General features: G+C 40.7%; 1 protein-coding gene across 1 annotated transcript in view; it reads left to right on the top strand.

Annotated features, from left to right (window-relative positions):
* Nucleotides 1-7315, top strand: part of GRID2 (glutamate ionotropic receptor delta type subunit 2) — a gene marked incomplete at both ends in the record, with an annotated part of 1350985 nt that extends 1343670 nt beyond the window's left edge. The window contains one exon of the mRNA XM_080932483.1: nt 7157-7315. Within this exon, the coding sequence (XP_080788609.1) occupies nt 7157-7315 (159 nt within the window). The remainder of the gene's footprint in view (nt 1-7156) is intronic.
* Between the last annotated feature and the right edge of the window lie 5526 nt (nt 7316-12841).

Raw genomic sequence — 12841 nt, 5'->3', positions numbered from 1 at the left:
GAGCGCTTCGTTGGTGCGCCCACGCCTCTGCTGCTCTGTGTCTGTGTTGTTCATGATGTGGGTTTTGTTTAAGTAAAATGACCCCTGCACAATGTTTCAGGTGACCATGCATTTCAGGAGTTTAATACTGTTGGAGATTGTCTGTATGCTGTAGAGAATGCCCATCCTAGCACCAGGCACTCTCTGAAGGCAGTAGTCCAGAAGGAAGTGTGCAGTCGTTGCCAATGTATTACAAGAATTACTCCATATTTTTCTAAAAACACATGTTCTGCCTGTATTTGAAAAGTTGGGTCATCTTTTTCTATAAATAGCCAGCCAGCCAGATAGTTGGATACATAGAGATAGATAAATGATATTTCAAATATATATATATATATATATACATATATATATATGTATATATATATATATACATATATATATATATATGTATATATATATATATATATATATATACACACACACACACACATATATGTATATACATACATACTCATAGACCAATGTTCAACAATATGGCAAACATCTGTTCGGCTGTTTTATCACTTAAGCATGAAATAAGTTGAGAAGACAAAATTAATACGGCATTGCCACTAAAATTATTTCTCTAGAAGTTTGCAGCAACGTCATGAGCCACAGACATCACCACAGACACTTACCATTAGGGTACAGTGAGCTTAAAACACCGCATCCCGGGCAGTTGAAAGTAAATGTTTGCTGGTAAGTTTGTACTGTTTCACTGATCAATGTTACAGCAATATCAGATTCTTCTGTAATGTCCAGAGTGCGCTGACATGAGATGAACTCAGTGTGGAGACAAAATCCAACAAGGTTTCCATCGTACGCTGTGGGTTCCCAAGTCTGTCAAGTCAGAAAATTACCAAATTTCTGTCAAGCTTGCTTTTCTGATTGTTTTGTTGTTTTTGTTTAATGAATGGTTTTCTTTAAATCCCTGGGAAAAGTTAAAGTTAATTATTATTTACATTATTTTTTGTTTTAGGTAGGAGGCATTTGTGTGTGTGTGTGTGTGTGTGTGTGTGTGTGTGTGTGTGTGTGTAAACTTAAATTGCACTATTTTCCCTTATTTTCTGCTCTGTTTTGTTCTTTTGTTTATTTCCAGTTCCAGGTTCTAATTCAGTGACATAGTCCTGAAAGATTTGTCACGTAAGCTATATGTGAGTAAACACAGACGTTTCAAGTAGACTGTGATGTGTTTATTAAACGTTTTTAACTTCTGCGGTAGGCGTGATGCTTTTCGGTGTGAAATAATTAACATCTCCTCCTGTCCCCTCTCTCTTGGAATAAGTGACAGGGACAGTGTGCCTAACAGTAGTGCTGCAATACTCACAGCTCATCCCTCTCACCTTGGTGCCCAGCATAGAAAGAGTTAAAGCACAGCACTCTCTTACATGATTTGTGATGGAAATAACAAAGTAGGTCACCCGGGACCCCACACAGATTGGTACTATGGTTCTCACTCGAATTGTCATAAAGCAGAACCACATTCCCTTATAGCTGCAAGAGAAATCCACATGAAGTAATGAGTATCTACTCCGTACAGACCCATCTCGTGTTAGTTTCCTTCCATGGGGTCAAAGGCTCAGCCTATCTGTGCTTCACACTTTGTGAAGCTCTCACCCCTTTAAAAATCAGCAAAGTGGACCCCACTGAAGAGTGCTGTTTCGGGAAAGTGAGAAGAAGCTTCTGCTGAGGGCTATAGGGCTCTGTTGTCCAGTAGCCTCCCGGACCTGGGTGCTGGTGTTTCCGATTCCTGGGAAGCACGCTTTGCTGAAGGGCATGCCCTGCAGCACATCAAAAGAACCAAGTTCTACAAAAGAAAAAAGAAACTCAAGTAGGCTTGGATGTACAAAGCCAGGGAGAGAGAGCCGAGAAAGGGGCCAGGCTGAGTGTTGAATACAAAATGAGTTCAAGCAACCCCAGGGGCTCATCGCTTAAATTTATCTTATTCTGGGAGAGGGGCAGCAAAACCAGTCCTGACATAAACCACCTACTGCCATTGACTTTGGCTGAATGCTCGAGTGAGTGTGTGTGTGTGTGTGTGTGTGTGTGTGTGTGTGTGTAAGAGAAAGACAGAGAACAACAACACTATTATCTCACCAGAGTTAAGATGACTTTTAACAGAATAAAGTCCCAAGCAAGTCTCCTTAGTGTTCCCATCTAAATCTTGTAATGGTGCGTTGCTTTAACATCTTTGCTACAGCCTTTAAACTCCACTCCTGCACTTACCAAGCCCGTAGAGCTCTTGGCTTATGCTTGCAGTGTTTTACGTGTGCTTATCATATTTCAAGGCAAAACTGATCACTACTCTGCAAAACGTTCTATGTTATAGGCTAAGTACAAAGCATGAGGATTTCCCTACTGCAAATGTCCTAGGAAACTAGAGACAGGGGCAATGCTTCCTAGTGCTAATCTTATTTGGGGAAGGAGTAGCCCCAAATTCTGACAGGTCAGACACTTTAAGGTCCTGTCAGGATGGTAAGTCTCTTCTGAACGTATCGCTCTCCCGCCAGGAGGGTCCTGAATGCCTAAACACATTTTCCAGAGGCAGAAAGCAAAGGGCCAAGCCTGACTTTCTTGCAGTTCTGCACTGAAATGGATGCCTTTGAAATTGTGCTTTAGAGGTGAACAGAGAGTCGAACTTGCAAAGAAGAGCCATGAAAGAAGCACACTTAGAACTTTAATTTTATCATTTTGCCAACCATAGTTGTTATAATTATTATGTTGCTGTGTCCAAAAACGTATCTAAGAAGGTATAATCTAATGTAGCAATAAACAGCTTGAAGAGTAGATATAACGTGTGTGTGTGTGTGTGTAACAGTCCATCCCGTTTGTCCCTATCTACCTTTCTTGTGTGTTTCTACCTTATTGTGATTGTATTACTTCTGTTTTTTTTTTCTTGTTACTCCTCCATGAAAGGGGTACCTACATTATAATATTGTAATTCTTGCATATTGCCTTCCTTCAGCAGAATTTAAATTAAATTATATTAAAATTAAACTTTTTTTAAAAGGCCACAAGCACACGTAGGGAAGTGTGCCAAGATGCACTGCCGTTAACCTTGCTTAACAAAGTGTCTCATTCAGTCAGCAGGCTCCAGTAAACGGAAAAATCCAACTCCTGTTGAGATCAAGTTCAACACCGCAGCCTTAAATAATTATCACGGTCTTTGGAAGCTCGTCCTCTGGGTTTTTCTCTTTTGTTTTAGTTAATTGTTTTATTTTGTTTTTTTTTTAAGATTTTCTAAAAAGTTTTATTTAAGTTATTCATTCCTAAAAAAAATTTAAGTTTAAATTTAAGTTTTTCAATTATCTATTGAAGTAATTAATAATTTCAGAGAGTTTATAGTCCAGGGTTTATTCCCTGCAAATCTGACGCTGTAGCACATTAGCAACATAAAAATAAAATTCTACCATTTCATGGACATTTTAAAAGCCCTGCGCTGAGATAAAGAAACCACCGTGATGGATGAGACCTGGTGCTGGGAGGACCCAGATGCTGGCAGTCAGACCCAACAGTGTCCTTCTTCAAAACCGGTCCTTCCCAAACACATACTGTGAAAATTTACTGTATGTTGTTAATGCGGTGAAAATTGTTACATACCACAGAGTAGAAAATAATATTGGTTTAAAAAAAAAAAAAACCTAACAGCAGAAAAAACAAATAGAAGACGTTACCAAAGGGCAAACACAAAACCATTAGAAGTCCATCCCATGGGTTGCCTGTATTATGTCTGTACCTCTTTCTGAGATGGGGTAAGGAAACAAAGCAGGTGCCAGCCTCTGTGTAAGCCCCCAAATCACAAACACATATGGATCTCATTTGAGGTGCTGGGTACACTGAGCTTCTTCTCCAAGCACTGAGCTTCTTCGCAAGCAGAAACACACCTTCACGCATTCAGGCCTAAGTTGGGATGTGCTTGCAGTCAAAATTGCCCATCCTCCTATGGTGTTCTGTCATCACAGAGCCAGGGTGTCTTCCACATGGCTAGTGTGGCTATGTGTCAATTGTTGTCTTATTAGTCCATTTGAAAAGCGAACCATGTCCAAAGTTAAATTCCAAGAGCCCGGAGAAATAATTAATGCTCATATTTCCAGAAGACATAAAAACATTAATGCCCTCAAAAAAAGTCTCATCTCACAATGTATCTATCTCTCAAAAAAATTAGCTGTGTATTAACTGGGGCTAAGATTATAGCCTCTGAAGGCAGATAGGACGGCCTCCCACCCTGACTGCCACTACACAGTGATGTGGACTTGCGGTAAAATTATGAGCCACTAACACTGTGTTACCACTGAATTTAGGGTGATGATCAAAACCATCTCCTAGACTGTGATGATTAAACAAGATTAAATACTAAGCCATGTGCTGAGTGCGACCATGAATAGTTCTTTTCATTACAGCCATTTTCAACCCCTGCTTCTAGAGCAATGGACAGATACCAACTTAATTACCATTTATATCTTTCGTCCTTCTCTCTGAGGACCCCGCATTTGGTTCTAGGACCTCATTGCTTCAAAATGAGAGTGCTTAAACAATAACAAAAGATCCCTGGTTTATCTTTATTTTTTGTCACAGATTAGATATTACAGACATTTTGATTTTTTTTCATACATAGAATGTTCACATTTCTGTTCACTTCCATTAAAATACCTTCAGTAGTAGGTGGGAGAGATGGTTCGGCAGTTAGGATTAAGAATACATACACAATTTTATGCCATGCAATTTTTTTCATTAATATTTGATATTAAAGACTTGCCAAGGCCTACCATGCAGGAGATGTTATAGGTACAAACATACTAGTTACCAAGAAGATAAATGTAAATAAAACCCTATCTCTACCATCAGCAATCACAGATAATATTTAAACAGCTCATGATAAGTCACTGGGTAAGATTAATAGAAGCATAGGACAAGTGAGTTAAAATTCTCCTGTGACACTCGGATCTTGTGTAGAAGGACCTTAAGATGTGTGAGATATATTAGCGATATATTTGCCATTTTACAATATACCAAAGTATTGTCTTTACCCTTATTCTGGTTTCTAGGAGCTTAAGGGCCCAACAGGTTTTGTGTACATTGTGCACTCAACCTTTAGGTACTTTAACAAACCCATAAAGTACATCCTATCACCTTCTTGACTTTCTCTTCTGGGATTCCAATATTTTATCTTTTCCTCTGCAATAATTGTATCCATTAATGTGAACTATTTATTGCAATATTTAGAAGAACTCAGCAAGTATTGAATTAAACTTCTTCATGTTAAATAGTATGTTACATATGATAGAACTAGATCCCTAACTAGGTCAGAACCCTATGAAGGGCAAACTTCATGGCATGCACATATTTTCTGTTTTCCAAAGTTTCAGCTTAATTTAGACACAATGTACAAGTAAACAACTAATACTTTATTAACTTGTTTATTTTTGTAGTGAAAATGAATTAAAAACTAAAACAAGCATTTCCCATTAGTTGCTGCTCCAGAATTTGCAAACTGTGTTCAGTGCAACATGGGCCTACAAGTTGTCCAAAAGTAATACAAAAGGCTTCCTCCAGATCTGGGGTATGAGCTCAAAGGCAAAGCTCCGGCCTCGCATACCTGTGGCCCGAGTTCGACTTCCAGAACCACAGAGGGAAAGAAGAGTCGATTAAGATTCCTTAAGATTAGCATTCTCCATACCTGCTTAACGACCCAATCCAGTCTCCTTGTTTTATTTTGATTTTTCCAAAACTGTGGCTTCTAAAGGGCATGCTCACCAGCTTTCTGGTTGGTGCTGATGCATTCCAGGACTTTAGGGCTGGCTTACACATGGAGCTCCGTGAATAATGTGCAGTGCTTCAATAGCTGGCTGTGTAACTGAGTTAACTGGTAAGCCTGCCTTTTCACGAACACAATTACAGCCACATCCTCTTTTCCAAATGGTGTATGTGGAGCAAAGGTTTTGCAACCATGAAATTTGGATACATGCTCTCCCAACAAAGATACAGGCTTCAGGAGAAGGTGAGCCTGCCTGAGACTGACTGAAGTCAAGATTTATAATTTGTGCCCATGTCCAGGATTCCTACTTCGGGTATAAAGCTTTATGCTTATAATGCTGAATGGCTGGGACATTGTGTCTTGGGGTTCAAGGAAGAGGAAACTTATTTAGTAAATCACTCTTATAAATGAATAAGTTAGAAACTGAACATAATTTAATTGTTTGCAACTGTGGTAAGATGTGTATGTTTATTTTAATAATTAAGACTGTCCTATTTTGATTTCTATTACTATGATAAATATCAGGACCAAAACCATTTAGAGAGGAAAGGGTTTATTTCATCTTAAAGCTGAAATAAAGTCCATTGGGAAGAGATGTCAGGGCAGGAAGTCAAGGCAGGAACTGGACTGAGGAACTAATGCAGAGACCATGAAGGAACACTGTTGTCTTGCTCTTCACGACTGACTCATCTTACTTTCTCACATCACCGAGGACCCCCCGCCCAGGGGTGGCACCATCCACAGTAGAATGTTCTCACACACCTCAATCATTAGTCAAGAAAAATGTCCCACAGACACGCCCAAAGATCAAGCTAAGGGAGGCCTTTTCTTTCCAGGTGATTGCTTGTGTCAAGTTTAAAAAAAAAAAAAAACTAATCAGCATATTCCCTAAAGCTTAAGTAAAGCTTACACATCATCTAAAACTAATGACTCTGGTTCCTATATGAGATTCAAAATCGGAGGAATCAGATACCAGGATTTCGTGTGTAACTGGGCATCAGGTGCAGCACTGTTATAGCATATTTTTCATTTTCCATGCAAAGGCACAGTCCTTTGTATTTTCTGCCGATGATACCCCAAACTTTATGCTAATCCCAACTTGGCCAAACTTCAATATCCTCCCTGAGTCAGGTTCTGCAGAACCAGAAGCTGATGCTTTGCTTCCTGATGCTGTCCCCAGGTCCAGGAAAGTCATGAAACCACAACTGAGAACTTTCAAATATCTCCATCTGCCTTTCTGCCTTCGCTCTCCTCTTTGTTCTCAGTGAATTTTTTTTTTTAAAACAGAGACGATGTCTTACAAACTGTGACAAAGAGATCCAAAGCTCTCCCGTGTCCAGCCCTAACTGTGACGTGACGCTCTGCTTTGTTTCCTCACAGGCTCCGGCCCTGCAAAACGAAACTGCGATGCCTGAAAGAAGCAATGCTTGGCCTTTAAGGCCGTGTCTGAAGCTTGGAGGTCAGAACTGGAAACACCAGGCACCCAGCCATGGCCTGCACCACTCCGCACAACTAGCAAGGCCTCTTGATGACCCATAATTCCTACCAGTCCTGGACCTGCTGAGCCCTTACCCACTTCTTAATTTCAGGACTCGGTTGATCCTGAGTACCACGCACTGGTGAGCTGACACACTGTCTCCTGAACTTAAAGCCCTTCTTCCGTTCAAGAAGCTGTCTTCACCAGGCTGTAACTGACACCCGTTACACTCGCCCCATTGAAGAGTAGCTAATGACTACTGCTTTCTGCTACAGGTCCTGAATCTTGCCTGGGCCAGCCCATTCGCTTGGGAGCGATGATCCCGGGTCATCATGGACTGTTTGTGGACTGCTTGCCCATGTGTCCTGGTCAAGCGCACTCACACTGGGGTGCAAGTGTGGATCACAGTAGTGTTATCCCCAGCTTTCCCCGTGCAAGACTCACCTGGTCCTCAGACTTCTGATGGATGGGATACAGGGAGATGTGAAGGACCAAGGAGAATGTGCCTTGGCAAACTTAACCAGAGAAAAATAGAGCTCTCTTCCAGCCCTCACTGAATCAGTTGTGACTGTGATTAATCATGTTTTGTCATAAATTTCTCTCCATATTACTAAAATGATGACATCTTCATAATTACCACAGGTCTAATTTTCTCCTTGCTAAAAGACATTGCCTTTACTCAGAGACCAAAATGTACACACTTTAGACAGATTCTTGACTAATGGAGAGCCTCTAACTCAAATCCATAAGATGTAGCTCTTTCATTGTAGACAAGGCTCACTTGGATGCTGTTCTCCACCTTAAGGTTAGAGTACCTGTGTGCATCACCCTTCCGCCAAGACAACTGAGTTTTCCAAGGTCTATTCCAGGAGAACAGTCTCTTACCAATGAAATTCTGAAGCAGTTTGTGAAACATACAAAGTCCTTGTGAACTCAGCCTTCGTTAAGGATCTAGCACAGCACTGATTTCTTGTGATACAATGAGTAAGTCTTGTTCTTGCCCGAAGAAGTTTACATTCCCATGAGGAGGTCAGATAAACCAATCTAGTGAATCTCTCTCAGCGCGTTGATAGCCATGAGAACTGCATTTCTGCTTCTTGACCCTAGGGAGCCCAGTATGACTCCTGGAGGATCTTCTAATAGCCTCTAAAGAAGCCAGCATGCAGACATCCTGATCCCTCAAAGCCCCTGCAAGTAGTGTCCCACTGCGTTCTAGTCACAGAAGCATCGGTTTTAAGCCACCTGACTTGCAGATAAATCACACGTCTCATCACAGAGCACTTTTTCCACTCTGCAACCAAGCTGAGGATATTCCTGCAGTAGCTTACAGGCAAAAATCAAGACTGTGAAGTCTGAAGAGATGTTATCATATTTGGGTCCTACTATTTACTATGACTGAGGGCAAATCACATACACTCTGTGGTCTTCAGTGTCTGTCTTTGAAAACTAAACAAGTGAAAGCGTTATCTTTTATAATTGTTCCTACCTCACAGGGTTGTAGTGAGAGCTGAAACTGTGTGTGAAAGCCCCATGCTGGCTATCATCTTTTGATCACTATGGATTCTTCATCCTTACTATCAAATACAATACCAGCATTTGTCACAGGTCATACTCTTATCCAGCCTTCATCTTGCACCGTGGAAGGGCACAAGGATCAGGTTTAAGGTCATTCCCTCCTGGATATCTCGTTTCAACACAGAAATGTCAATGCTTTCTAGAAGTTCCAAGGTAAAGGAGCAAAGCCAGGACTCCCATGCTACTCAGACACCCCACCGTTAGCACACAGATACACATGGACCTGCCAGGCTCCTTTATGAAAGGCTATCCCTAGGGCTCATAGCAGAGAACTTGTCCTTAGTTCCGAAAAACCAGGCACATGCTGAGAGATCATGGTGTCACCTTGGCTACCCAAGGAACCACCAACATCTCTGGCGGAACACAGCCTTCTCAAAATAAAGTAAGGGATTATCGGTTGACCTAGATAAATATAATGCAGCTGTCTGCGAGTGCCTGAACTATTACAAATGGACTATCAGGAAATTTCTAGCTATTAATTAAAGCAAGAATGTGGTGATATGTTTCTTCTTTTATCATTTATGGCTCACAGCAACTTAGCTTTCAGCATTATGATTTTATTTGTCGACTCCATCTCTGTCCAACATACTGATGGTAAAACTTGCTCCGGCTTACAGGTCTCAGATATCTCACTTACACACACACACACACACACACACACACACACACACACACACACAAAAGCACAAACACAGGCACATGAATAAACACACACAGCCACATGCATACGTTCATGCACATGTACACACACATAGGCCCAAAGTCATTTGGATGCTGTTCTTCATCTTAAGGATGTAGTGCTGTGTTTATCCACACAGACACGTGTATCCAAAGAGGCAAAGGCACATGTACACACACATCACATAAGAAAGCTGTGGAACAGGGAGAAATGCTACCCATTTTCTTGTCTATCTTCTTGGCTGAGTCTGACTGAACTTTATTTCTGATGATGTAATAGGAACTCTCAACATCTGATCTAATTTGAGTTCAGTACCAGTGAATGTATCCTAATATACCCCAGGACAAACCTGATTATTTCAGTCTTACGCAGAAGTTCAGTAGAAATCTCAGTCTGGTGAAGCCACTGATGCTCAACCGCTAGACCTCAAAGGATTACTCTCAAGTTCCATGAGCTTCTCCAATGTTTAGAACATAGTACCATGGTCCCCAAGAGTAGCTTAACTTTTCTATCAGCATTATCTTGGGCCAATACAACAATAGTTATGTACAAATGAGCTGATAGAATTGCTACCCTAAAGAATACAAACCTCTAACAGAAAACTTTCCATTGTAATCTTTCCTTAAGAATCAAGAGCAAGCGAGGAAGGTAAGTGTTTAAAAAAATTCATTCATGTTAATCTCAAGTTTTCAGTTTTTTTTTAAATAAGACATATAAAATAATCAAAATTCTCCTCTTTGCTGGGTGAAATTATCTAACCAAACACATTGAAAATTTTTAACGATTCTTCTAAAGATTATGAACTTCTATTATAGTTCATAATCACCACTTGCTTTGGGAAGAAAGCCAGGCAGACTCAAAGCAGCAGCCACCCAAGGTCAGAGGCATTGGGCCAAAGGACCCAGAGAAGAGCAGACCCAAGCCAGGAGGAAAAGCTGTCACTGAAGTGGCAGCCTGTGCTTATGAAACAAGACATTCTACAGGTCAGGGCCAGCTGAGGAAGAGCAGCAGAGCCCAGTAGGAAGCAAATTAAGATGTTGGAACAGGTATCAGAGTGATGAAGATTAGGTGGAAGACGGATCGTCCATCCACATAGCATTACATCACAGTAGCCTTTCTTGTGACTTCCAGAGGTATGTCGTAGTTCCTTTCTCAGAAATAAAACCCTCATTATTACTGATGTTACTTAACATAGGAAATCCAGAATAGAAAACCTTTAATTACCCCAGACCTAGATATATGTTTTTTTTTGTTGTTGTTTTATTTTGTTTAGATTTTTTTTTTTTTACATCCTGGCTGATGTAATTTTTTCCAGAGATTTTTTTTTTAATTTGTTCATAAATCTTTAATGTTATTTTATCAATAAAATTTTGTCAATAAATATTTCTCTGGTTGAAGTCTGGTTCCTTTATTAACTTATGAAAACTGAGTATGTTTGTGCTATTGTGATTTATCATTTCTCTGCACTTGCCTTCTCCAGGCCATGGGAGGGAGATGTTCTAACATGGCTGACATGCAAGAAAGACAGAAGCAGTTATGGTGAAACACAGGAAAGAGTCAGAACAGGGAACTTCCAAGGCGACTAACAGGAAGCATTTCTATTGAATCTCAATCTGCAAATAAATTCAGAGGTGATTAGTCCTCCGTCTGCCCCGACGGGATGCAGAAATCACCTGGTGAGGGACAGACATATGGGGGAGAAAAAGAATAGTGAAGGCAGCATTTTGCAAGAAGGAGCAGCCAAGCAGAGCCCCGAGCTGGCAGGAGTGCTACAATTTTCAGAGAATTCATGTTACAGGTTCCAGCAGCAGTTGGAGTGCAGCCAATAGGCATAATGGTGAGAAGAGGCAGGATTATCTCTGCAATACGTGTCTGAATCCCGCACACTTTCCAGCTAAGAGCTCACTACTTTTGGTAAGAGGCTTCGTGATTTCTAAATTGATTGTTCTAAGTTATCCTGGTAAGGCTCGAATAGGGGTAATAGGATTGCAGACATCGGGTAAAGGATACGGAAAGATAAGCTACAGAGCAACCTCAGAGACACGGCAACAGCCTCCGGAGCGTGGAAGCTGGAAGTCACCAGAAGAGTGGAAATTGTTCCATGCCATATCCAATGTGCAGAGAACCATCCTTCCATTGATGGCTTGGGAAATGGCTACTGCTTTTTTACCTTGGTGTGTGCTCAGTCTTTCTGCCCAAACCCTTCCGCATTTCTCGTAAAGTTCAGAGTGAATGCAGACAGTTTTCATAGGCAGAGTACCTGTAAATGTAAGAATTAGAAAAATTCTAACTGTTAATCATAAAAAAAAATCTCAAAAAGTCAAGTCAAATGGCCAACCACTCTTTGCTGAATACTCTTTACTGATATTCATTTTAGAGCGAATGCCCATGTAAAGGTGATTGGTGAAAATTATTCCAAATAATCATACCTTCATCTCTCTTTCATCCACCTTTAGTGTGAACATAATATTACCTTTCCTGTAAACAATCTTTTTTCTCCATAAATAAACAAATTTTTTAATACTGGAAGTTGGCAGGTTTCTTTCTCTTCACCTTTTTTTTTTTTTTTTTTTAACTAGATCCAACTTCAGTAGCAAGAAAAATCTTCTTTGGAAGAACTAAAATAAGACCCTGTAATTTGTTTCCATTTATGTCAAGTTCCAACTGTATTACAGATACAAACAGATAAAACAGTGAATGATGTCATAGCAGACACACTCTGGTCTTAGAGAAGGACCTGAAACTTCATGCCAGCGAGTATGTGTTTACTAGCTGTGACCAATTCCTTAGAAAAAGAAAAAGTCTATTTAAAAAAAAAAAAAAAGAAAGAAAGAAGCTGGACCCAGTCTGGAAGATTTATGGGAATAAGTAGGGGGTTCAGCTATAGCACAAACAGTGAGGAGAAGTTTGGGGGACAGGGTGGGGTCACAGAGAATGTCTTAGACATGGGCCAGCTAGGCTCACCTAAGAACTGAAGGGATAATGAACCTCTGACAGCTAATCCCAGCCCAGGTGACTGGCGACTTAAACATAAGACACAAAAGGCAGGAGGTGAGCAGTAGAGAGGGAAATGATCCACACCCTTAGAGGTCCTGCCAAGGAGCTAAATCTTGGTTCAAAGGAAACTGCTCTGGGAGACTGGGCAGGAACCATCTTACTTGCCTGGGTCACTTGCATGCTACCATCTTAGGTTTAGAATCAACTGGTGTGAGTTACTCTTGGTTGTGAACCTAATAGGGATCTGGAGTTCCCAGGAGAGAATCTTCTGGATATTTTCTAGGTATTTCCTGGGAGGTTTAATTGAAAGGAGGTCCACCCTGAACCTGGGCAGTAT

The sequence above is a fragment of the Micromys minutus genome, assembly GCF_963924665.1.
Source record: "Micromys minutus genome assembly, chromosome: 18".
Lineage (NCBI taxonomy): Eukaryota > Metazoa > Chordata > Mammalia > Rodentia > Muridae > Micromys > Micromys minutus.
The sequence above is the reverse complement of the archived record's forward strand: the minus strand, read 5'-3'. Positions and strand labels throughout refer to the sequence as shown.